This window comes from Procambarus clarkii, chromosome 52 (genome assembly GCF_040958095.1).
Source record: "Procambarus clarkii isolate CNS0578487 chromosome 52, FALCON_Pclarkii_2.0, whole genome shotgun sequence".
Taxonomy (NCBI): Eukaryota; Metazoa; Arthropoda; class Malacostraca; order Decapoda; family Cambaridae; genus Procambarus; species Procambarus clarkii.
Genome location: NC_091201.1, coordinates 7,853,171 through 7,879,842, shown reverse-complemented (window position 1 = coordinate 7,879,842; position 26,672 = coordinate 7,853,171). Strand labels below are relative to the sequence as shown.

Sequence of the window (26,672 nt, the reverse complement as noted above, 5' to 3'; positions counted from 1 at the left end):
TGCAAATACTTATATATAACCTGTGTATATAGTGTAACAACAGCAAAACTCTTTGTTTATTGTTTTATGAACATAATAATTGAATCACTAATATGGACACCATAATTTTGAGTACAGCAATGGTTCACACATTTTATAATATAAATATACCACAATTCACTGTATGGAATAATATTACTGCAAAAAACTAAGAAAAAATCAATCAGAGACATTGAAATAATTTGGTAATAATATATTTGTGGCAACTGCCGTCTGACAGCTCGGGCGGAGTAGACCTCATCTGGCAAAGGCTCTGCCAACGCCCCTTTTTTGCCACACTTCCCTACCCTATTGCGGCTAAAATATGCCACCTACGATTTTTTTGTTATTTTTTCCGTGATCAGGGAACAAAAATGAATACTTCTATAAGACGAAAGAATTTTTTGGAATTTTTTTTTTTTGTTGCGCCTGTGGGTGTGAATTCCATTTGGGGCCCTAGCAGTTTGAGGGTTAAGGATGTACTTGGTACAGCTTGCCACATAAACCCAGTCTCGTCAGCATTATATACTTGATATTTGCTTAAATTATTACTGACAATGTACTCGTTTAATTTAGCCTTGAATGAATCAACATTAGTGGGTAGATATTGGTAGATAGTGGTAAACGGGTAGATATTTATATATAATGTGTGTATATAGCGTAATAACACCACAAACAGTATTGTTGTAGGAGAAATATTAGTGCGTCTGGCCTTGAGGGCGGCCGCCACCAGCTGACTGTGTGAGTAGCTACGTCTCTCTGCCTTTACTCACCATACAAGCTTAGATGTACAGTTATGGTGAACAAAACATGTAAATACTTATATATAACGTCTGTATATAAAACCAAAAACAGTATGGTGGGTGGAGAATGGTGGCAAGTCAGGTGAGGTGAGGGAGGGAGTGGCAGCCAGTGGCAGCCAGTCACTGCCTGCCACTGCCACTGCCACTCATATAACCTGTGTATATAGTGTAATAACCGACAAAGTATTTGTACACTGTTTGATGAACATAATTGAATCAACAATATGCACACCATATTTTTGAGTACAGCGATGATTCACTCATTTTATTATATAAATATATCACACTACACACTATTGAATAATATTACAGCAAAAAAACTACGAAAAATCAATCAGAGACATTGAAATAATTAGGTAATTATCTCTTTGTGGAAACTCTGGCCTGACAGCTGGCGAGCAACAGACCGCCTGGGACGCACGCTCAGTCAGCGCCTGATTTTTGTCACACTTCCCCGCCCTATAGTGGGCAATATATGCCACTTACGATTTTTTTATTATTTTTCCTGTGATCAGTGAACACAAATTAACAGGTTAGGAAGAAAAAATATTTTTTTTTTTTTTTTTTTTTTTTTTTTTTTTTTTTTTTTTTTTTTTTTGGTATGCGCCTGTGGGTGTCAAATGGTATATAGCTATGCGCCATTTAAGGGTTAATAAAAACTGTTTCAAAATATTTTATTAATAATAATTTACAATTTTCTTCATTAAACTGAATCATTTTAAAAGAAAATTACGATGTAATATATGACTCTGGACGATCCAGGTCGGTGGCCTGGTCGTTATGTGAGGGGACGCTGATGCCACAACAAACCCAGTACCGACCATCGGTAATATTGACCGCCAGACCGGTATAGCAGGCTCCAGATACCGGTCTCCCAAACCGGTTGTTAATACCAGCAGATCGGTATAAAAGAGGCCGTTAAATTGAGTGGATACTGTATGTACCCCGCCCTGCCCTGGTGACTCTCTCTTACTCCCTCATCTATCCATATCTCAACTATGGTTTTTGTGCTTGGGGTTCTACTACCCAAAATCATTTACGTCCTCTAATTACTCAACACAAAGCTGCTATTAGGACAATATCCAACTCTGGCCCCAGACATCACTCGGTACCCCTACTCAAATCTCTGAATATGTTAGATATTAAGTCACTGCACATTCTCTCATGTGTATTATACATATATAAAACGCTGAACTGTAATGCCAATCCTGACCTCAAAAGCTTCATTGAAGGTTGTAACAGAGCCTATGAGCACCACACCAGAAATACAGTTTTGATATTCCAAGAGTACGACTTAATCAAACTAGAAATGCTCTACAAATCAAGGGACCCAGAATGTGGAATGACCTTCCCAACCATGTTAAAAGACTGTACCTCTATCAACCAGTTTAAGATAAAAATGAAGCACTACCTAATAAATTCCCTGTAACCTAAACCTACCTTACCCCTCTATTGTCAACCCATGTCTGTTTTTTTTTTTAAATGACGCTGTTTGTTGACGTAATTGTATTTGTGCTGCATTTTCAGCCATGTTCCCCCCTTTTTATCTCTATTTTTATTTGTTCTCAACACATTTTATTCTTTATGCTCAATTAGTATTAAGCTTTAGTCATTTAAGTTTTTCATGCCCGAATCGCTTTGCATAATAGTGGCTTTAGGCATTGTATGTACTAGCCCTATCTATAAATCCATCATTCTTTGTAAAATCTCTTGTATGTATGTATGTACTTTACTGAAATAAACATTTATTTATTTATTTATTTAACACTGTACATGTGTTCATGTCACAGGACAAAATGTGCCGTGGTAGGCAAGTCTAAAAATCCTCGAGCCTTAAAAATTGTAATGCAGGCACTATCCGTAATACATTACAGTTTAAAGAAATCATGGTTTAATCAAACAATATTCACGGACTGGTTTGAAAACCACTTTTGCAAAGAAGTTAGAGAAGTCTAGACCAACAAATCTGGAATAAAGGCCAGTGAGGTTAAGGCATTGTTGCTGCTGGATAATGCCCTTGCTCATCCCATTAGTAAGTTAATTTCAAGGGATGGCAGAATAAAATGCATGGCACTTCCTCCAAACACAACGTTCTTGATCCAGCCCATGGACCAAGATGTTATCCTTGCTGCTAAATGTATGTACCAAACAGCAATGCTTGAAGATGGTTTACCTAGCGAAGAAGATGAATTGACAGGATACAGGAAACAAGAGCTGAAAGAACACTAGAAAATCTAAAAAAGTACACAGTTAGGGAAGCAATATTCCACTGTGCTAGGCTTTGGAATAAAGTGAAAGAAACCACACTAACAAATTCATGGAAGAAACTGTTAACAGAGAGGCATAGATGTGAAGCAGCAGTATCTGATAGTGAATTTGAAGGTTTTGAAAATGAAGCCAATGATTTTGAAGGGTTTGAAGAAACAATCCGAACAATGTTGTTCCAAGCTGGTCAGGGTGTACAAGTGAACGATATCAATGAATAGTTAGAAAATGATTACGATCCTGGTTATGAATTGTTAACCCTTAAACTGCGTATGGCGTATATATACGCCCTGAGTAACATGTCCCATGGTGCGCATGGCGTATATATACGCCATAGGGTGCCAGGCCTGATTCAAATGGCCCGCGGCTACACGGGGTTCACAGTAGCTTCCTCAGGGCTCTTGTAAACAGATGCCATTTTTTAAAAAAGTCGTGGACAATATTCTCAGGTGTGAGAGGCACAGTACTGTTGGAGCAACCAAGGCCGGCGCACGCAGCATGAACGAACAGCATTGCTGTTCAGCTTGTGACCACAGCATCGCCGAAAAATGTCAAAATAAATATATAATTGTTATTATTTAGAGATAATATTACAGATGACCCATGACTGTGATATAAATAACCAGGGTTGTGATAATAGCAGGATTGTTGTAATAATTAGCGCTGTGGGAGGAGTGATGCTGAGAGATGGAGGGAGACAGCATCGTTTACTGACTGTGTGGCTAGCTGTTATTGTTTGCATTCATCATACCAGGTCAGTGGTTCTCTATGGTGAACACAAATGTAGATACTTATATATAATGTGTGTATTAGTGTAATAACAGCAAAAGGATTATGCTGGGAGGAGCCATATGGGTGACGGAGGTGACGTCGTCTGCACGATTTGTCTAGCTGTGTAGCCCCCTCCCCACTCAGCTCGTTGTCGCCGTGTGGGGGCTTCGTGGGCGGCTGCCGTAGTATGATGCTACTTGGGACAGTCCTCTGTCCTTTTCTAGCCTTGTGCTCCTGCTGCCGTCCTCTCCAATTCTGCTGGGCATCTTTTCCTTTTCCTTCTGTTTCGTTTTTCTCCCCCCTCTTCTCCTATCTGCTTGCCGTTTCCTGCCGACCTTTTGCTCGTTCTGGTTCTTCCCTTGGACTTCTTCTATTTTGACGCCCGGGTGCTTGAGGAGGCATACTCTTGCACCCGTAGAACTGTAGTACCCGACGTCGAGAGCGAGGGGAACCTTTTATTGTCAATCCCCCTTTCGTCACTGAACCCGATCTCGACGGACTGTCGGTTTCTTAAGGTGGCGTTTGTGGGGCGTATACTCACGACGCACCCCTAGGAGGCCCCGACAAGATCGGCGATAGCTTCTTGTTGGGTGTCCTGCCTCTAATTGTGGCTCCATGGTGGGTGTGGGGGCACATTCGTGAATGAATTCTTCTTTTCGTCAAGATGATAACCCCTGTTTCGGCTGCTTCTGGCATACCTTCTCAGGCTCGTGGGGTGGGCGACCAAGCCCCTGAGTCGGTCCGTATTGGAAGACCGGGCTCTGTAGCCTCCGCTGCATTGGGCCCCGACCTTGCTCCTCCTTTGGCCTCTCTGACTCCTTCCCCTGGCTCCCCTCCCTCCTCTGTGGTTGGGTCGAGCCCCAAGCCCCCAGTGGTGACTACCTCGTCCCCTGGCGCGGCTCCTTCTCTAGTTGTAACTACTGCGCCTTTTAACCCCTCTCTCTCTGGGGTTCTCACCGCCGTCCTCGTCACAGCCGCCCTCGCTCGATTCCTTCCAGTTCTGCTACCTATCAAGCCTTGTTTGGTCCCGCTTCGTGGGCCAAATATTTTGATCTCCTCCCTCTTGATTCTGCGCCTCCCGACGATTTCTCCCTCCATCGACATCTCATTGATTCCGTGGATGCCTCCATTACTTTCAACCCCACTCGTCTCGGTACACGTGTCGTTGCTGCTCCTTCTCAGGATGCTGCTTCCCGCTTGGCTGCCTTATCCTGCCTTGGCGAGACCCCCGTTCGGGTCTCGAAGAACGCTCGGTTGAATGCCAGTGTTGGCACTATTTTGCTCCCGCCCCATGTTGCGACCGGTGTTCGGGACCTGCGCGACTGCCACGACGATATTCGCCATATCCTCGCTGCCCAGGGCCATTCTATTCTCCAGGTGGACACGTTTACTCGTCCCCCTCGTGGTAGTCGCCGTCAACCCCTCCGGGTTGTGAAGATTACCTTTGATGGTAGGACCCTTCCACCCTCTGTCATTCTTGCTGGTGCCAGGTGCTCTGTCCAGGAGTACATTCCTTCTCCTCGGCTCTGCAACAAGTGCTGGAGGTTTGGGCATGGTGCCCTCCGCTGCTCCGGGACTGTCTCTCTCTGTCCTTTGTGTGGTGGCGAAGGTCACTCTAAGTCGGAGTGCACTTCTCCCCAGGCTCGTTGCCTCAACTGCGGTGAGGCCCATCCTACCTTCTCCCGTGCGTGTGTCCATTACAAGCTTGAGGCAGCCGTCCTCAACCTGAAGCACCGGGAGCGTTTATCTTTTCCTGAGGCGAGGCGCCAGGTTCGCCGGCTCCCGCCTTATGCTAATATCTCTTATGCTCGCGTGTTGCGCTCTTCCTCTCCTCGTCCTTCCCGCCTTCCTCAGACTCACAACCGTTTCCGGGCCTTGGACCCTGATGCGCCCACTGCCCCCTCCTCTGTTCCTTTGGGTTCTCTCCCGAAGGATCCTCCTCCTGGTCCTCTGTCTGGGGTTCCCCTTCCTTCTACCCGGTCTGTCGTGTCTTCTGTGTCTTCTTCCTCGTCCCCCTCCGATCCTCCTTCCCATCCTCTTCCTCCATCCCCACCGCCTGTCGGTGCGGGCGGATGTCCATCGCTCTCCTAACGGCTGTCGTGTGTGCTCTCGTTCGGCTTCTCCTGTTGAGACACTGGAATCCGTTGCCCGGTACGTAGTTGCTGGGACACCGGTCTCTTTAAGTCAGAAGCGTAAGCCTGGCTCCTCTCCTTCCTCTTCCCCGGCGGGTAAGAAGGCTTCGCTTTCTTCCTCAGCTCCTCCTTCTGGCTCTGTTGCTCCTTCCCCTCCCGTTTCACTGCTTGCGCCCCCTGTTCCTGCTATGGAGGTTTCTTTGGCCCCTGCTTCCCTTTCGGTTGCTGCTCTTGCTGGGGTGCGCTCCCCTCTTTCTACTCCCCCTCTTCCTGCTGCTGTCCTTGACTGCTCCTCTCCGTTGTCTCCTCCTCTTCCTCCTCCTCCTCCGGACCCTGCCCGCCCACCCTGATCTGTTCTCCCGTTTCCTTCCCTCCGTCTTTGCTCAGTTTACCCATGCCCCCTAACCCTGACTTTGCTGACCCTGATCCCGACCCTGATATTCTTTAACGTGCTCTGTTGCTCTTTCGCCTTTGTTTCTTCCTTGTTTTCTGTTTTTGTCCTTTCTCTTCTCGTCGTTGTCCATTCTTCAATGGAACGTTCGAGGTTATTACGCCAATTTCCTCGAACTCCAACTTCTGCTTTCGCGGTTTTCGCCCCTTTGTGTCTGTCTCCAGGAGCCAATGCTTGGTGCTCGTCCTGGCCGTTTTCGTGGCTATTCCTTTCTCTCCCCCCCCCCCAGCCATTGCTGGGGCTTCTAATTCTTCTGCTCTCTTGATTCGGGCTGATGTTCCCTTTGTTCCTTTACTTTTTCCTTCGCCTCTCCATTGTTCTGCTGCTCGTATCTTTGTGGGGAAATGGTACACAGTTTGTTCCATTTATCTCCACCCGAGTGTCCCGCTCTCTCTTCCTGATTTGAAACACCTCCTAGACTCCTTGCCGGAGCCTGTGCTCCTGCTGGGTGACTTCAATTGTCGTCATTCTCTTTGGGGTGACGTTCTGACGAATACCCGGGGTCGCCTCCTTGAGCCGTTTCTCCTCTCTTCTTCCCTGTCTCTTCTGAATTCTGGTGAGCCCACTCATTTGGACTCTCGGACTCGCACCCTTTCTTGTCTTGATCTTTCTCTCTGCTCTTCTTCTCTTTACTTAGATTTCACGTGGCAGGTTCTTGATGACCTCCATGGAAGTGATCATTTCCCCATCCTTGTTTCCTTTTTCTCTTTTTGCCCTTCCCTCTCTTTCCCTAGGTGGCAGTTTGCTAAGGCAGACTGGACCCTATTTACCCTCAGTGCTGCTCTCTCTGACCTTTCCCTTCTGCCTCTCTCTCGCGCTCTCCTCCTTTTTCATGACACTGTCTTCAACGCTGCCCTCCGCTCTATTCCTCGCTCTTTCTCTCGGGGTCCACGGAAGTGCGTTCCCTGGTGGAATGCGGACTGTGCTCGGGCTGTCCGCTGTAAGCGTGCAGCCTGGAAGAGGCACCGCCGTAGGCAGACGACCGATTCTTTTCTTTTCTTTCGGAAAGCGAGTGCGGTGGCCCGTAGGGCCATCCGCACGGCTAAACGTGAATGTTGGGCATCTTATGTCTCAAAAATTACGTCCGAGACCCCTCTGGCCCAGATCTGGAAGCGTATCCGCAAGATAGCGGGTAAGTTCGTTCCCGATGTTTCACCGGTCCTTCACCTCCGTGATACTCTTGTGGCGGACCCGTTGCAGGTCGCTTCCGAACTGGGTTCCCACTTTTCTTCTGTTAGCTCTGGTCTTCATCTTCCCCAGTCTTTCCTTCTTCGTAAACCTGTCCTTGAGTCTCGTCCTTTAGATTTCTGCACTCATCTTCAGCTTCCCTATAATGATCCCTTCTCTCTCTCTGAACTTCGTTCTGCCCTGGCCCTCTGCGGTTCTACGGCGGCGGGCTCCGATGGTATTCATTATGAGATGCTTCGCCATCTCCCTCCGAGCACGTCTCAGTATTTACTGAGTCTGTATAATCGGATCTGGGAGTCGTCGTCAGTCCCTGAGGACTGGCTCGATGCCGTTGTCCTCCCTGTTCGCAAACCGGGGTCTCTGGGTACTTCCCCTAAGGACTTTCGCCCTATTGCTCTCACAAGTTGTGTCTGCAAACTCTTTGAACGTATGGTTAACGTTCGTCTGATGTGGTTCCTGGAACACCATCACCTCCTCTCCCCTTCTCAATTTGGTTTCCGCAAGTGCCGCAACACGACAGATGTCCTGGTGAACTTGGAGGTCTATATTCGTACTGCTTTTGCTGCGAAGACCTCCGTTGTTGCCGTCCTTTTTGACCTAGAAAAGGCTTACGACACCACTTGGCGTTATCATATCCTATCTCAACTTCATTCTTTTGGCCTTCGTGGTCATCTCCCTCTCTTTCTCCGCAGCTTCCTCTCTCGTCGTTCCTTTCGGGTGCGCCTTGGTACAGCTCTCTCTCCCTCTTTTCAGCAATACGAAGGTGTGCCCCAGGGTAGTGTTCTGAGAACTACTCTTTTTCTGGTTGCCCTCAATGGTCTTCTTTCCTCTCTTCCTTCTGGTGTCTTCTCCGCTCTCTATGTCGATGATCTTACCCTTTGTTGTCAGGGTGATGATTCGCCTCTCCTTCAACGCCGGCTTCAACTTGCAATTGATGCCGTGTCGTCTTGGGCCACAGGTCATGGCTTCAAGTTCTCTACTTCTAAGACTTGTGCCATGACTTTTACGCGGAAACGGGTTGTTCTTCGTCCCTCTTTGTCACTTTATGGTCATCCCCTTGAATACAAAGATTCCGCGAAGCTTTTGGGGTTATTCCTTGACACTCGTTTGTCTTGGTCTCCCCATATCTCTTACCTCCGTGTTGAGTGCTCTAAGGCCCTTACCCTCCTTCGGGTCTTGTCCCATACTTCTTGGGGGGCAGATAGGCGCACTCTCCTTGCTTTACATTCCTCTCTCGTCCTGTCTAAGCTCGATTATGGTTGCCCTGCTTACTCGTCTGCTTCTCCTTCTACTCTTCGCCGTCTTGATGCTTTGCACCATACTGGGTTGCGCCTCAGTTCTGGTGCCTTTCGTTCGACTCCCATCCTTAGCTTGTATGTTGACACTGCATGGCTTCCTGTCTCTCCAGGACCGCCGTGATCGCTACTGTCTTCGCTATCTTGCGCGGTCCTTGCAACATCCTTCCTCTCGCCTCTGTCGTGCTTTAACTTTTACCCCTCCTGCGGTTCCTGTTCCTCTTCACCACCTCCCTCTTTCTGTCCGGTTATCTCGCCTACAGGATTCTCTCTCCGTTCGTATTTCTGATGTTTCTCCTCGTGTTGTTCCTTCTTTGCCCCCGTGGAGGGTCCCTCTTCCGCGGTTTTGTACTTCCTTGACCCGTATCACTAAAGCTTTTACCCCTCCTACGGTTCTAAAACGCCTTTTCCTCGAGCACTTTTCTTCTCACTCCTGCTCCGTTTTTGTCTTCACCGATGGGTCTAAGTCAGCGGACGGTGTTGGCTACTCTGTTGTTTTTCCTGATCGCACTTATATGTGTCGCTTGCCTCCGGAGACTAGCATCTTTACAGCGGAACTTTATGCTATTCTCTATGCTCTTCGTCTCCTGCTTTCTCGTTGTCAGTCTTCCTTTGTGGTTGTTGTTGACTCTCGTAGTGCCCTCATGGCTCTCGGGTCCTTTAATCCAGTTCATCCGGTAGTTGTCGAGATCCAGCATTGGCTGTTTCTCGTTCACAGTAAATTTAAGTCGGATGAGTTTTGTTGGGTTCCCAGCCATATTGGTGTGTCTTTAAATGAGCGTGCGGATGCTGCCGCTAAGGAAGCTGTCCGCTCTTGTCCCATCTCTCGTAAAGGCATTCCGTATTCCGACTTTTACCCGGTTATGCATTCCTCAGTCCTTACCCGTTGGCAGGCTTCTTGGTTGTCTGTTACTGGTAACAAGCTACGTACTCTTAAATGTTGTGTTTCCTCGTGGCCGTCCTCCTTCCACCGTAACCGGCGGTGGGAAACAGCTCTGGCGAGGTTGCGTATTGGCCATACTCGCTTAACCCATGGTCACTTGGAGCGCCGCCCTGCTCCTTATTGTCCTAGTTGCATTGTCCCTCTTACGGTCGTGCATGTCCTTCTTGAATGTCCTGACTTCCAGGACGAGCGTGTGTCTTGCTTTCCGACCGCCCCTCGCGGTCACCTGTCCCTCGATAGAATTCTTGGTGACTCGGATACTTTTGATATCGTTCGCCTTATGCGTTTTTGTTCTCATATTGGCATCCTTGGTGATATTTAGCACCCTCTGATTATTTTGCGTATTTGATGGTGCTACATAGCCTTCCCGGTTTGGTGCCTTCTTTTGATAATTACTTACTTACTAGCTGTGTAGAGGGTGGCCACTATGCTCTTTGGGCGCACTACAAGCTTAGGTGTACAGTTACGGTGCATAAAACATGTAGATACTTATATATAATATGTGTATATAGGGTAATAACACTGCAAAAGGTATTGTTGGGGGAGAAAGTTTAGTGCGTGTGACTTTGAAAGAGTGAGGGAGCCGCCAGCCGCCATCTGTGTATAGCGACGACTCTTAGTGCCTGAACTAACTATATCAGCTTAGCTGTACAGTTGTGGTGAACAAAATATATACATACTTATATATAATGTCTGTATATAGTGTAATAACACCACAACTGGTATTGTTGGGGGAGAAAGTTTAGTGCGTGTGTTGAGGGAGTGGCAGCGAGTGGCTGGCTGGTGTGTGGCGGTAACTCTTCGTTGCTTTTCGACTCTTAATACCAACTTAGTGGTTCGTTATGGTGACCAAAACATGCAGATATTTATATATAACCTGTGTATAGAGTGCAATAGCAGCAAAACTATTTGTTTATTGTTTTATAAACATAATAATTGAATCACTAATATGCACATCATACTTTTGAGTATAGCGATTATTCACCACTTTTATTATATAAATATATTACAATACACACTATTGAATAATATTACTGCAAAAAAACTAAGAAAAAATCAATCGGAGACATTGAAACAATTAGGTAATAATATCTTTGTGGCAACTCCCATCTGTCAGCGCGGGTGACGCTGACCGGGTCTGACGACCGCTCTGTCAACGCCCACTTTTTGCCAGATTTTCTCAGCCAATTACGCCCAAAATATGTCACCTACGATTTTTTTTTTATTTTTTCTGTGCTCAGGGGACACAAATTAACATGTTTAAAGACGAAAAAAAAAATTTGATTTTTTTTTTCTTGCGCACAGGGGTGTAAATGTCCCCAGGACCCCTGAGCAGTGTAAGGGTTAATTGAAGAACAAATTGCTGAAAGTGTTCTTGGAAATGACTCTGATGACTCTGATGATGACTTGGACGATGTTGGTGAGGCTCTGCCTAGAGGTGTCGGATATCAAAAAAGATTGGAACGAATTGAGGAATTCGTTAAATTTTCAAGAAAAAGTAAACATGAGGTTGTTGGAAATTTTTATGTACACTTTACAGCTTTTAACCCTTAACATGCTCGGGGTCCTGCTATCCACACAGGCGCATGTCATTTTGAAAAAAAAAAAAAATTTTTTTTTTTTGCTAATCTGTTAAGTTCTGTTCACTGATCACGGGAAAAATAAAAAAAAAATTCTATTGTACTTACTTTTGTTGCAATAGAGCCGAGAAGCTCGGTGATGACGTCACAATCTGCATGTTCGCTCATGCAGTACACGCCCGGGAGGTGTTGCGCGCGGTCCTCAAACAGCCAGAGTTGCCACAAATATATTTTCGCGCTATTTATTTACAATGTCTAAGCGCATTTTATCTAATTTTTTTTCACTAATTGTGTTTCAAATACTGTTTGAACATATTTTGTATCAATAATTGTTGCATATTTGAGTATACACAGGCGCACACAAATGTTTTCAATTACGGCAATATAATATGTCATTACAGTCTATTATATTGTATGTTCTGCTTATATTTGTATATATTTACACACACGCACACGCTATCTGCTTATATGTTTACATATTTACACACTCGCACACGCTATACACACTTTGAAGCACACTTAGAAGATTTCTAGACTGTGGTAGTCATTGAAGCAGTTGACAGCACATAATGGGATACCACACGTTTCACACCATGTTTGCACAAGCTTCCGTTTCTTGTCTCTACGTGTCGTTGTTTTACACACCAAGCAATCACGTTGGGCTATTGCACGCTTCACACCAGGTGGCAAATACTTAAGTTTGTGTGCTAGGAAGCCTTCAGTGTGAGCGAGGCGTGGAGTACCAGCATGCTGCAACAGTGGGTTTGTGATGGGCCGCTGAATACCTGGGACATCTTTTGCAAACTTTCCTAATAACTGTATTGCAGCATCAAATACAAAGTCACGGAAAGTGGGCTTACGTCCAGTTCTCACAAGGTACATGTTGAAACAGTTCAGCATGCTCATGTCCACAAGATGGAAGAACACTTTTTTCGTCCACCTACATGTCTTCCGCACACACTCTGCAGTGCCAATCATCATGTCTGATTTATCAATCAACCGCATGTTGATATTATAGTCTAAAACACAGTCTGGCTTATATAGTGGTGCGTTTGTTTTATGGCTCACTTTCCCACTGTTCACCATTGTTCCATCATGAATTGTTGTCAACAAGTTCACCTCTCTTTTGTCTTTCCACCGAACTGACAGAATGTTATCACTTTTCCTTCTCTGACACTCACCAACTGCAATGTCGTTGTCAAACACAGGCATTTCCCTTCGTTGTGGCTTTACTGTACCAACCAATCCGGTTCTATTTTCTAGCAAGAACCGAGCTAGCAAGGGACTTGTATAGTAATTATCTGTGTATAAAATGTGTCCCTTGTTCATCCACGGAGCCATGATGGTCTTCACTACACTCCCCGAGAATCCATGTTCGTCGTTACCGGGAATGTCTACATCACTAGCCGAGTACAGAATCATGTGTAACACGTATCCTGTCTCACAATCACAAAGAACAAAAAATTTCAGGCCAAATCGGTTTCGTTTTGAGGGAATGTACTGTTTGAATGGAACACGTCCCTTGAAAAGTATGAGAGATTCATCAACCACCAGCTTCTGTGCTGGTACGTAAAAATCTCTGAATTTTCCAATAACATCGTTCATGTAGTGCCTCACTCGCCACAGTCTATCATCAGGTGTTCGGTCCTGAACACTTCCAAAATGTAGACACCTGAGGAGTATCTGAAACCTGTCTCGTGACATATATTTCCCGAATAAAGGTGTTGGTATTGTCTTGTCCTTGCTCCAATAGTCATTTATTGCATGTTTGTGACAGTGCTTCATCAACAAACAGAGTGCCAAAAACACATACATTTCCGCCACTGTGGTATTTTTCCAACGCTGCAGTCGTGAAAATTCTGTGATTTCCCTCTCAATCAGGTAAGCAGCATGCAGGTTCGTTTGGTGTACAATGTATTCCATGAGTGGTTCATCATAGAATGCTGTAAAATATTCCATCTCAGCCATGTCCTCACCTTGATTAGGGAAAAGGTTTGTAATCCCTACATCTTTATCGTCAAAGTGAGGAATATTAGGAATAAAATCGTCACCATCACTCCACTCAAGTACACCAGGCGTCCTGCGAGATGCAGAGGAAAGACGGCGAGGAAGCGATGCATACCGGCGACCAGGAGCTGAATACCGTCTGCGAGAAGCACGGCGGCTACGTGCACGTGAGGTGGGTGCACGTGAGGTGGGTGCACGTGAACACGAGGGTCTTGGTCCCTCATGTGGTGCCATGCGGTGGCGCTTGGCCGGGCGAGATGCTGCTGACGCGACAATTTCTCGCCCAGTTACACCACTGGTACCAGCCACAGGCTCAATAAAACTTTGATCTGAGTCACTAAACCCAGAAAAGGAGTCACCTCCCTCTGACTCGTCACCCTCAAACAGAAAATATCCACAGGAACTGTGAGGTCGTGGTAGAATTGGGGTAGAAAATGGGCGAGGAGGCATGGGAGAGCGTATAGGCCTCGCCATGGCATGGCGGTCATTCTCACTTTCACTGCTGCTGCTACTATCACCCGACAACTGTGTATAATCCTCATCGTTGTCTGAATCGTCAAACACACTTTCTTCACCTTCAGAGAATAATTCGTGGGCTATTTGCTCTGGGGTGAGGGACTGAGTGGTGCGTGCCCGTGAGGCGTTTGACCGTGCGCTCGCCATGGTGACTCTCGCTAAACTGAGGCCTCCCATGCCATCGGATCGTGAGCTGGATTTTTTTTCAAAATGGCCGCTGTTTACTAGAGCCCCTGGGCAGCGTATGGGACCCCCAGCTACACCGCGGGCCATTCAAATCGTGCGCGGTACCCATACACTTCATATGAAGTGAAGCGCAGTTGACTGGTAAAACGATTTACACTTCATATGAAGTGATGCGCACTTTAAGGGTTAAGCAAGGTCTCAGAACATTAGCCAGAGAAAATCAGATTCAGACAAAAATAGATAAATTCATGGTTTCAACGGTTCGTGAAAAATCTTCGTCTACAAGCCATGCTGCACCCGCCGATGCTGAATTCCCATCAACAAGTCGTGCAGCCTCCACCAGCAATGAATGCTCTACAAACCATGCTGCACCCGCCGATGCTGAATTCCTATTGACAAGTCATCTAGCATTTGCCGGCAACGAATGCCCTACAAACCATGTTGCATCCGCCGTATCAACAAGTCGTGGAGCATCCGCAAACGAGATAAAATATGATTGAAAGGCATATAAATTTGTGTAAAAATGTTGATAGAATACAGTATTGTAAGTGTTAATGATTAATTAAGCCTTGACAAAAGGATACTGTACAGTGTAAATATACAGTAAAAATAATTTTAAATTGTGAAGTAGAATTAGAACTCGTGTGAATTAGTATTAAGCCTAGCTGTTGTGTGAAGTGAATGCCTGAAAATAAGTGTACATACTGTATGTACCCTGTATACAATATAAACTATATAAAACTGTACTGAACAATATAAAACAAGCGCTGTAGAGGATGACGTAATCTTCACAGCTTCGTAATCTTCAGCTTCAATAAAAGTAAGTCAATTTACCAATTTTTTTGTAGTATTACAACATATAAATTTTCTTTTCAACAAAAGCTACATATTAGTCTCTGCAAATGTATATTCTATCATTAGCAGAGAAAAGGTGAGCTCAAAATATTTCGTCTTGGCTAGCTCTCAGTGACAAGGCTCGATCGCCATTGTATGGCCTGGCCGCCACAGCCTGTGTCATAACATTAAAAATACATTACCTACACTGTTCAGGGTAAAACAAAACACATCTCTAAAATTTTATTGAGAAAATATTAACAATCACTGATTGATACATGAAATATTTTGCAATACAAAGTCAAAGTCATACAATACGAAGTTTAAGTCAATTTTTTCCCTCCCATCTGGACTTGATCAGACCATGTTCACACATCATCCATGCAGCAGCCACCAGCTGGCTTAATCATCGGCGTGGCACTAAACTGGAACGCAATTACACAATGAACTTTATTTAATTTTAGTTATACAGTATAAAATATATCCTACCGGAATGTTACTTGAAAAATTACCCGACCCGACTTAACTTTGGAAATAACGGAGCTCCGGAAATAACGACCATGGTACAGCCCCATATAGGCCGTTAAATTGAGTGGATACAGTACTAACTAAATGCTAAGTATATACGAATTCGTGATTATTGACGACTGTCACAATAGGTACTATCGAAACAGGAGGATGGGTTGCATAAGAAGGCCGGAGGTAGAAAATGTACGAGATAACTTGCGGAATGGTACAGTGGAGGTGATGACAATGAACACAAGCAACAACTGCTCCACCAAAGTCGAAAGATAAGAAAGACACAGGTGGAAAACTAACAAATGAGCCACCTGCAAACCACACAAATAGTGATAGACATGCTTCAAAAGCCAGAAGCCGAGTCACTCAACGAATCCAGCTCCAAAGAGGGACAGACTGAAGAAATCGCCCTTGGTTTAGGCAATGAACCATTGCCTAAACTAAAATAGTAAACTTCACTCCAATTGAGGAGCAATTGGAGTGAAGATGGATAGCTGAGACAAGAGGGGGCTGAATCCTCCTCTTGGCATGCCCCACAGCCACAACTCTCACTTCGTGCTGTGTGCCCGAAGGAAAAGACTTTACTACCAACTCTGGGCAGACTGGTGAGAGAGCTTGATCTTCAGACTCAAAAGATTGAGGATGTATCGGAGGTCTGCTAAGTCCTGCTGCAGGATTGGGAACAACTGGAATACCCACTGAAGGGACAAATTTGGCTCGACTACACCTGAAGTCAACCAATCTGCAATGACCTGACAGAGTGCTTAGGAGGACTCTAGACTCAGAGGCCTGACCCTGAATACTTTGAAGGGACCAATCAGCCCCAACAAAGGCCTTGGGAAACCACCTGAAAAGCCCACGAATCTTGCATCCAAGAGCCGGCAAAATGGGCCACACTCCCCTACAGAAGAGACCTAGTGAGAACACACTTCACATGACTCCAGGTCATAAATGTCACCAACTCAACAAACAGCATGGAAGGGGCAGAAAAATTGTCGTCACATAGCAAAGATGACCAATATTCTTCAAACTCGCAAACAGCAAAGTCGTGCTTGACAAGTCATTCTACAAGAAACATGGAGACCTGCAAGGGATTCCCAGGATCTGAAGGAACATAACCAAGCAGATCCCCCAGACACTGGAGTCACACACTGGAAGAACAAACACCAACCACAGCCTACACCACTAGGCTACAGGAGGCAACCACTGTGTGCTGTGTAAAGAAGTACACATGAATCCCGGTGCACCAGAACACAACCAAAGAACATCCTCATCCAAGGGCCCAAGCAAAGGAATCCAAGATTCCTGAATAGCCCAGGTTAGCCTTCCCACCTCAATGGTCCGGCCTCTCGGGGGCAAACTATAGAACACATCAAGTTTTGCCCAAAATACTTTGCATAATAGTGGCTTCATTGGTATGTGTAACTCATGTCTCCACAATTGTACATTACTCTTATGTTCTTTGTACACTCATTGTTTGGAATAAACGTTTGAATTTGAATCAGAAAAAGGAAGCTCTAGCTGTGAAAGGCAGCATTAGCAGGCACACAGGAAAGAGAACTCCAAGCACAAGCAGCTCAAAATGCCAAATGAGCCAAGCACACTCAACAAACCAGAATCAAAACACAGACGTGATACCTACACTTACACAGGAAACAATACATAAAGCAAATGGTCCCCCACAGGTTCAAGGCTTGCCTGTGAACTAACATGACTGGAAACAGTACAAGCAGATGTGAAGGCACCAGTATCAACAACAGGACTGACTTGGTGAGCCAACTGGGAGCCTGGGCTGGTGCACCTCATGGTAGCAATAAGTACTTACAAGTTTCGAGATTGTTTAAGTGAATACCTTGTTCTGTGTGAACGTTCTGTGTGAACAAGCATTTTGAAAAGTATCATCATCGGTATAGCATCTCTAGTGTGAAAAGTTCTTGTTATCCAACCTGTCATTTTTCTTGTAGTTGTAACGGCCACTTTATTGTGTTCTTTAAAGGTAAGGTCTTCCGAAATGAGTACACCCAGATCCTTTACATTGCCTTTTCGTTCTATGTTATGATTTGCCTGAGTTTTGTAATAAGGGTAAGTAATAACTTGAACATAACACACACAAATCACAATTGTGTGATGCATCAAATGAACAAATCCACAAGGGCCGTGACGAGGATTCGAACCTGCGTCCAAGAGCATCCCAGACGCTGCCTTAATCGACTGAGCTACGACAGTCAAAAATAGTTGAAACCGAAGTTCTACTGAACTTACTGGATCCTGCAGCCTTTCCGAGGCACAAACCAGGGTTTTACACAACTCCCCCCATGCACTCGAGCTATGTCAGTAGGCCATTCTCCCTCTTTGCCCTTACTTCATTACACACAGAAACCACAATTGCGTGATGCATCAAATGAACAAATCCACAAGGGCCGTGAAGAGGATTCAAACCTGCGTCCGAGAGCATCCCAGACGCTGCCTTAATCGACTTGTCACGGCCCTTGTGGATTTGTTCATTTGATGTATCACACAATTGTGATTTCTGTGTGTAATGAAGTAAGGGCAAAGAGGGAGAATGGCCTATTGACATAGCTCGAGTGCATGGGGGGAGTTGTGTAAAACCCTGGTTTGTGGCTGGGAGAGGCTGCAGGATCCAGTAAGTTCAGTTGAACTTCGGTTTCAACTCCTTTTGACCATGTCGTAGCTCAGTCGATTAAGGCAGCGTCTGGGATGCTCTCGGACGCAGGTTTGAATCCTCGTCACGGCCCTTATGGATTTGTTAACTTGAACATACTTTTGTAGTGTAGATTTGGATGAATTAGGTATAAAATTTAGTTTGAAGTGAGGTTTTTGCATAGTCAAGAACAGATTAATTCATTTCCCATTACAGTATTTCTTATGGGGAAATTAGCTTCGGTTTATGAGTTTTCGGATTATGAGCTGTCTCCAGGAACGGATTCAACTCTTAAACCGAAGTTCCCCTGTACCTGATAACTTTTTTCAATTTTGCTACAAATTACCCACTTAAAATTATCTGTTAGATTAACCCTTAAAGTGCGCATCACTTCATATGAAGTGTAAATCGTTTTACCAGTCAACTGCGCTTCACTTCATATGAAGTGTATGGGTACCGCGCACGATTTGAATGGCCCGCGGTGTAGCTGGGGGTCCCATACGCTGCCCAGGGGCTCTAGTAAACAGCGGCCATTTTGAAAAAAATCCAGCTCACGCTCCGATGGCATGGGAGGCCTCAGTTTAGCGAGAGTCACCATGGCGAGCGCACGGTCAAACGCCTCACGAGCACGCATCACTCAGTCCCTCACCCCAGAGCAAATAGCCCACGAATTATTCTCTGAAGGTGAAGAAAGTGTGTTTGACGATTCAGACAACGATGAGGATTATACACAGTTGTCGGGAGATAGTAGCAGCAGCAGTGAAAGTGAAAATGACCGCCATGCCATGGCGAGGCCTATACGCTCTCCCATGCCTCCTCGCCCATTTTCTACCCCAATTCTACCACGACCTCACAGTTCCTGTGGATATTTTCTGTTTGAGGGTGACGAGTCAGAGGGAGGTGACTCCTTTTCTGGGTTTAGTGACTCAGATCAAAGTTTTATTGAGCCTGTGGCTGGTACCAGTGGTGTAACTGGGCGAGAAATTGTCGCATCAGCAGCATCTCGCCCAGCCAAGCGCCACCGCATGGCACCACATGAGGGACCAAGACCCTCGTGTTCACGTGCACGTAGCCGCCGTGCTTCTCGCAGACGGTATTCAGCTCCTGGTCGCCGGTATGCATCGCTTCCTCGCCGTCTTTCCTCTGCATCTCGCAGGACGCCTGGTGTACTTGAGTGGAGTGATGGTGACGATTTTATTCCTAATATTCCTCACTTTGACGATAAAGATGTAGGGATTACAAACCTTTTCCCTAACCAAGGTGAGGACATGGCTGAGATGGAATATTTTACAGCATTCTATGATGAACCACTCATGGAATACATTGTACACCAAACGAACCTGCATGCTGCTTACCTGATTGAGAGGGAAATCACAGAATTTTCACGACTGCAGCGTTGGAAAAATACCACAGTGGCGGAAATGTATGTGTTTTTGGCACTCTGTTTGTTGATGAAGCACTGTCACAAACATGCAATAAATGACTATTGGAGCAAGGACAAGACAATACCAACACCTTTATTCGGGAAATATATGTCACGAGACAGGTTTCAGATACTCCTCAGGTGTCTACATTTTGGAAGTGTTCAGGACCGAACACCTGATGATAGACTGTGGCGAGTGAGGCACTACATGAATGATGTTATTGGAAAATTCAGAGATTTTTACGTACCAGCACAGAAGCTGGTGGTTGATGAATCTCTCATACTTTTCAAGGGACGTGTTCCATTCAAACAGTACATTCCCTCAAAACGAAACCGATTTGGCCTGAAATTTTTTGTTCTTTGTGATTGTGAGACAGGATACGTGTTACACATGATTCTGTACTCGGCTAGTGATGTAGACATTCCCGGTAACGACGAACATGGATTCTCGGGGAGTGTAGTGAAGACCATCATGGCTCCGTGGATGAACAAGGGACACATTTTATACACAGATAATTACTATACAAGTCCCTTGCTAGCTCGGTTCTTGCTAGAAAATAGAACCGGATTGGTTGGTACAGTAAAGCCACAACGAAGGGAAATGCCTGTGTTTGACAACGACATTGCAGTTGGTGAGTGTCAGAGAAGGAAAAGTGATAACATTCTGTCAGTTCGGTGGAAAGACAAAAGAGAGGTGAACTTGTTGACAACAATTCATGATGGAACAATGGTGAACAGTGGGAAAGTGAGCCATAAAACAAACGCACCACTATATAAGCCAGACAGTGTTTTAGACTATAATATCAACATGCGGTTGATTGATAAATCAGACATGATGATTGGCACTGCAGAGTGTGTGCGGAAGACATGTAGGTGGACGAAAAAAGTGTTCTTCCATCTTGTGGACATGAGCATGCTGAACTGTTTCAACATGTACCTTGTGAGAACTGGACGTAAGCCCACTTTCCGTGACTTTGTATTTGATGCTGCAATACAGTTATTAGGAAAGTTTGCAAAAGATGTCCCAGGTATTCAGCGGCCCATCATAAACCCACTGTTGCAGCATGCTGGTACTCCACGCCTCGCTCACACTGAAGGCTTCCTAGCACACAAACTTAAGTATTTGCCACCTGGTGTGAAGCGTGCAATAGCCCAACGTGATTGCTTGGTGTGTAAAACAACGACACGTAGAGACAAGAAACGGAAGCTTGTGCAAACATGGTGTGAAACGTGTGGTATCCCATTATGTGCTGTCGACTGCTTCAATGACTACCACAGTCTAGAAATCTTCTAAGTGTGCTTCAAAGTGTGTATAGCGTGTGCGAGTGTGTAAATATGTAAACATATAAGCAGAACATATAATATAATAGACTGTAATGACATTATATTGCCGTAATTGAAAACATTTGTGTGCGCCTGTGTATACTCAAATATGCAACAATTATTGATACAAAATATGTTCAAACAGTATTTGAAACACAATTAGTGAAAAAAAATTAGATAAAATGCGCTTAGACATTGTAAATAAATAGCGCGAAAATATATTTGTGGCAACTCTGGCTGTTTGAGGACCGCGCGCAACATCTCCCGGGCGTGTACTGCATGAGCGACCATGCAGATTGTGACGTCATCGCAGAGCTTCTCGGCTCTATTGCAACAAAAGTAAGTACAATAGAATTTTTTTTTTATTTTTCCCGTGATCAGTGAACAGAACTTAACAGATTAGCAAAAAAAAAAAATTTTTTTTTTTTTCAAAATGACATGCGCCTGTGTGGATAGCAGGATATTAGACCCCGAGCATGTTAAGGGTTAAGGACCTGCCCGAAATGCTATGTGCGTTAGTGACTTTGAATGTAAAAACATCAATGCTATGTACTCTCATAAACCCAGTGTACCTTCTTGTATATACAATGGAGCCTCGATTAATGAATTTAATCCGTTCCAGCACCTAGCTCGTCATGTGAAACGCTCATCTTTCAAAACAAATTTCCCCATTTAAAATAATGGAAATGAAATTAATCCGATCCACCACCGAAAACCATCAATATGATATTCGATTTTTTAAATAAATGATCAGCTTACCTGACATACGCTGAACGAACCTTTTTGACATTTGTGCTTTTTTTCAAATTAAAAAAAAAATATTAAAAAAAAGAGAGAAATAAATGCTTTGCAACATTACAGCAGTCACCCCTTTATATCCAAGCATCATTAGCATCTTGAAAAAAAAAATCCTTGATTTGCATCATCGGAGACATCCGAGAATTTGCGAGAACCAGCGGGAACTCTAGGAAGCACCACATTGTTTTCTCGGTAATGGAGCTGAATCTTGTCAATCGAGACATTTTTGGCGAGTGGCTCGCTCGTTACTCAAAATGCTCGTAAATGGAGCTGCTCGTCGCTTGAGGTTCTACTGTATATGTATAAATAAATAAATAAATAAATAAAATTCAAAACAGCAATCACATAACAAGCAGATAAAAGTCACCAAAGATGTTTTCACATTTGCAACAAACTTAAAAATGGCAATATAATATAATACCTTCTTTTTATCAATTGGTGTTAATTTTGCCAGAAAAATCCCAGGGACCCAGACACATGTTACTACAAATCTCACAGGCAGCTATTCTAACATTACTCCTTTTACAAGTCAGCCTGACAAACATTATATCCATAATTCACTCAGTGTGTTGTACTTTTCCTGATCTCCTTTAAAAAACAATATTAACACCAGTTCATAAAAGAAGAGAGACAGCTGACATAAACAATTACAGACCAATATTAAATCTACCGATACTATCAAAAATATACAAATAAATTATTTACAAACAGCTCTACTCCTTCCTTGTAAAAATTAATATATTAAGTCCCTGCCAGTTTGACTTCCGTTCCCAAAAGAGTACCAATTATGTCATTATTAATCTGCTTGATGTAATCTACACAGCCCCTGACAAAAAGGAGTTCCCAATTGGCCTCTTTATTGACCTGAGAAAGGCCTTTGACACTGTAAACCATAACTACCTCTTGCTTTAATTTCACCACTATGGTACCCATTACCTTGCTCTAAACTAAAATTTGATCATAGTGACAGACATGAATATGTAGTCTTAATAACATAACCTCTCTCACTCTACCAATAACTGTAGGAGTGCCACAGGGCAGCATCTTAGGACTTCTCCTATTTCTTGTATACATCAGTGATTTGCCAAATGTCTCTAACATTCTTAAACTTATACTATTTGCTGACGATACTACCTTCATCTATTCAGACCCCAACCCCCACACACTAAATAATATTGTAACTAACTAAAAAAAAGTCCACTAACCAACAAATTTACACTAAACTTAGAAAAGACTTACTGCATTTTATTTAGGAGTAAATCATCAAAGCAGACTCACCTTCAGATAGACAATGTTAACATTAGCCATAGAAATGATGGAAAGTTCCTTTGACTTTACATAGACAAGAGACTAAACTTCAACACCCACATACAAAAGTCGGGATCCTGGTAGTACAATCAGCTTCATTCTCAACGCACAATCAAGAATTCCCGGTTCGAAACCCTGGTGGGAATAGAAATGGTTAGGCACATTTCCTTTCACCTAATGGATCTGTTTACCTAGCAGTAAGTAGGTACTCAGGAGTTAGTCAGCTAGTTGTGGAATTGCATCCTGGGTGGGGTCAGTAATTTGACCTTGAGGGGGATGGGGACCTCAATAAAGTCTAATGTGTATGCATACATTCTGGCTTCCTGTGCCCCAACACAATAAATTATTATTTATTATTATTATAAAACATAGACAAAAAGTCTCAAAAACTGTCGGCATAATCTCTAAAATCAGATATTATGTTCCCCACTCTGCTCTCCGCTCATTGTACTACTTGCTAATCCATCCCTATCTTACGAATGGGGTTCAACCACTGTAAATTACCTCATGCCCATCATCACCCAGCAAAAATCTGCTATCAGAACTATAATAAACTCTGCCTTGCAGACACACAGCCTCTCTGTTTAAATCCCCTAAACATGCTAAACATACACTCACTCCACACATTCTCTTGTGCTATTTACATGTACAAAACCTTGTTCCTAAATGCTAATCCTGATCTGAAACTCTTCCTTGATAGATGTAATAGAACTCATAAGCACCACACCAGAAACGAATCTCTCTTTGATATCTCAAGAGTCAAACTAAATCTGTGCAAACACTCCATGCAATTAAAAAAGATCTAGTAGATGGAACTCACCCCCCCCCCCCCTAATGAATTACAAAATTGTCCAACTTCTGCTTCATTCAAAAGTAAAACCAATAAGTACTTAATTTCATCCTCACAGTTTCCTACCTTGTGCTTCAAACTTGCACTGTATCTTGTGCTACCCACTTACCCCAATATTAGTATGTACTGTACCTAAGACATGCAGCTTCACCAGTGTAATGATTTCCTTCAATTTATGTAGTTATTATATTAAACTCAAATTTTGCTACAATGTACCTCTGAATAAATGTGTCTGTTACATTAAGGTCCGGCCTGAAACTCTATGCATGTTAGTGGCTATGCAAGAATGTAAGAACACTAATGTTATATACTCTCACAAACCCAGTTTTCTTTTTTATATAAATGTATAAAAATAAATAAATTTGTTAATTTGAAATTACAAAATGTCAAATACTAAGTCATGCTGGTATTTACATTGTTCCAGGATGACAGCAATGAATAAAGGGGATGATGCCAGTGATTGTACGCCTCCAGATAAACAACAGTAGGAAAATGACAATTCTGTAGCAAGCCATCTGTGTGTGTGTATTACTCAGAGTACATTCTTACCTTTTAAAGGTAATTATTACCGGTTCCATCATTGATGTTTATTTGACATGTAATTTTGTTTTCCATTATTTATATATCAAAACTTTCCAGTGTTGTAGAATTTTCTGTCAGATACATAAATGTGCAATGTAATGCAATATATAAATATCTCATTTTCTCTTTGTGTGAGGTACTTCAAGTTATCGAAGAAATAAAGTGATATATGTTACTTTTTTTTATAATCAAGTATGCCTGATGCCTCTGTTCACCAAGCAGCAAGTACGTGCAGTACCTGGGAGTTGGGCATCTGCTGTGGGCTGTGTCCTGGGAGAAGGTCAGTATATAGTTGGCCTAGGGTGGGGGGGGGGACCTTGATGAGCCTAGCACACTCCCTCTCCCCTGGCTGTAGGAAACCCAGTATATTATTGCACATTTAAACTATATTATGGATCTTTTATTTACTGTATATACATATAATCTCCTATATCTGCCTCTTTTTTTGTTCTGTTTTTTTTTTGTCACATTCCTGCCAGAGATTAAAATTTTGTTTCCAAGTTTTTGTGGGAGTGACAGTAAAGTTTGATGTAATAGTATTCAGTATAACTGAGGATTTTTCTTGCTAAAATTTCATATGGAATACTGTATTGCTATTTAGTTATGTTGTAAAAATGCAGTTATTAATTCCACATATTGCCATTTTTATATGGGACAAAAATACCTTGTGTAGCTCAGGTCACCTTTATGCAATGTGTTTAATTATCATCATCACCAAGAAGAAATAAGAAAGTTGGTGACCCTAATAAAACATTGTGAAAATGCAACCTCAGCAACACTTGGCATTTTTGTTCCATTTTGTCTCCAGTCATCTCTCCAAATTGTGTGGTTAGATGCAATAGTATACAGTTGCCTCACAACCGAGTAGTCCTGGTTTCAATTCCCGGGAAGGACAAAACATTTGGATAAACACTTATCTAATACCTCTGTTCACCTAGCAGTAAATAGTTGTCTGGGAGTGAGGTAACAGTTGTGTTGCCTCTTCTTGAGGCAACATCTTGGGAGAAGGTCAGACATTGGCTTAGGGTGACCTTGATGCGCATAGCAAGCTTGCTTTCTCCAATAATGGATAAACTGTGTGTGTGTGTGTATTAGGGAAGTTCAATCTTTTAGAATATGATTTCGATAGTAAATGACAGGAGGCCTAATCATTAAGGGGCCAACAATTAAATTTACCCAACATGTAATGCAAATCAGTTGTCCTGGGTCCCTGTTTTCTGCTAGGTGAACAGAAGCATAAAGGGGAAGACAATGTGGCCAATTGTCTTGTTCTGATCGCGACTAATACAATAACTACCGCACAACAGTTTTCTGATTGCACTGCATCACACAGAATTATTATATTTGTGTGTTGATCATGATTTAAAGTTACAGTATATATAATTCCGTGGCTTTCTTAACATTCTCTAATTAAGTTCAATTATTTTATGTTTGTTTATGATTTAGTTTTACAGTACAGTGGTACCTCAGCTTACGAATTTTATCCATTCCCAGAGACGGCTCGTAACCCGAAAAGTTCATAAAAAGGGGCATTCGTAAGTTGAAGTGTCACTGTGTTTATAAATGTGTGTTTATAATTTCTTAATTCTTGAATTAAGACATCAGGTTGATTAAAAAGCAGTTTTGTATTTAAGGTTCTTATATTATATTTTTTGAGGGTAAGCATGTTTTATTTTTATATGGAATAAATTTAGATTAATTGCATTTTCTCACCTTGAAACCATGCATCAGGATTTGCTGTACAAATGACATCGATTTATTAATTACTTACTGAAATAATTCTCTGAAATAATACATAAGTATTCAATGCCTAAAATTTATTGACATTATTCAATATTTGAAGTGTTTTCCAGGGGATTAATTAAAATTTATAAAATATGACTGGCTCACCATAGCCCGTGCTGCTTGGAACTGCTTGGAACTTATTGTTCCAGGTAGCAAATCTACAACAACAACAACAACAACAACAACTTGTAAAATATTAAAATATAATATTATTTAAATAAAATGCAATTGTTTTCCCCCTTATTAAATTAAAAAAAATTCTGTGGGGAGCCCCGTCAGCTCCCTGAAGCTATCCAGACTGATAAGTGCTTTATTAGTTTGGGAGACATCAGTTATGGGAGTTCTGCCTACCAGGGACGACGAGCCAGAACCTGGCCCTCTCAGAAAGGCATAGGGAGCAATGGCCATATGAGCACTACATTTAGAGCACAGT

At 43.3% G+C, this 26,672-nt stretch overlaps 1 protein-coding gene across 7 annotated transcripts in view; it reads left to right on the top strand.

The window, feature by feature from the left end:
* The window catches only part of LOC123763686 (uncharacterized), a 252,335-nt gene extending 225,873 nt beyond the window's left edge, over window positions 1–26,462 (top strand). For 5 of the 7 annotated variants that reach the window (XM_069304295.1, XM_069304290.1, XM_069304291.1 and 2 more), the window contains 2 exons: window positions 24,297–24,734; window positions 25,949–26,462. In XM_069304295.1, coding sequence (XP_069160396.1) covers window positions 24,297–24,314 — 18 coding nt within the window. In that variant the 3' untranslated portion in view covers window positions 24,315–24,734; window positions 25,949–26,462. The remainder of the gene's footprint in view (window positions 1–24,296; window positions 24,735–25,948) is intronic. The other 2 variants (XM_069304296.1, XM_069304294.1) reach the window with 1 other exon arrangement.
* Window positions 26,463–26,672: the final 210 nt, after the last annotated feature.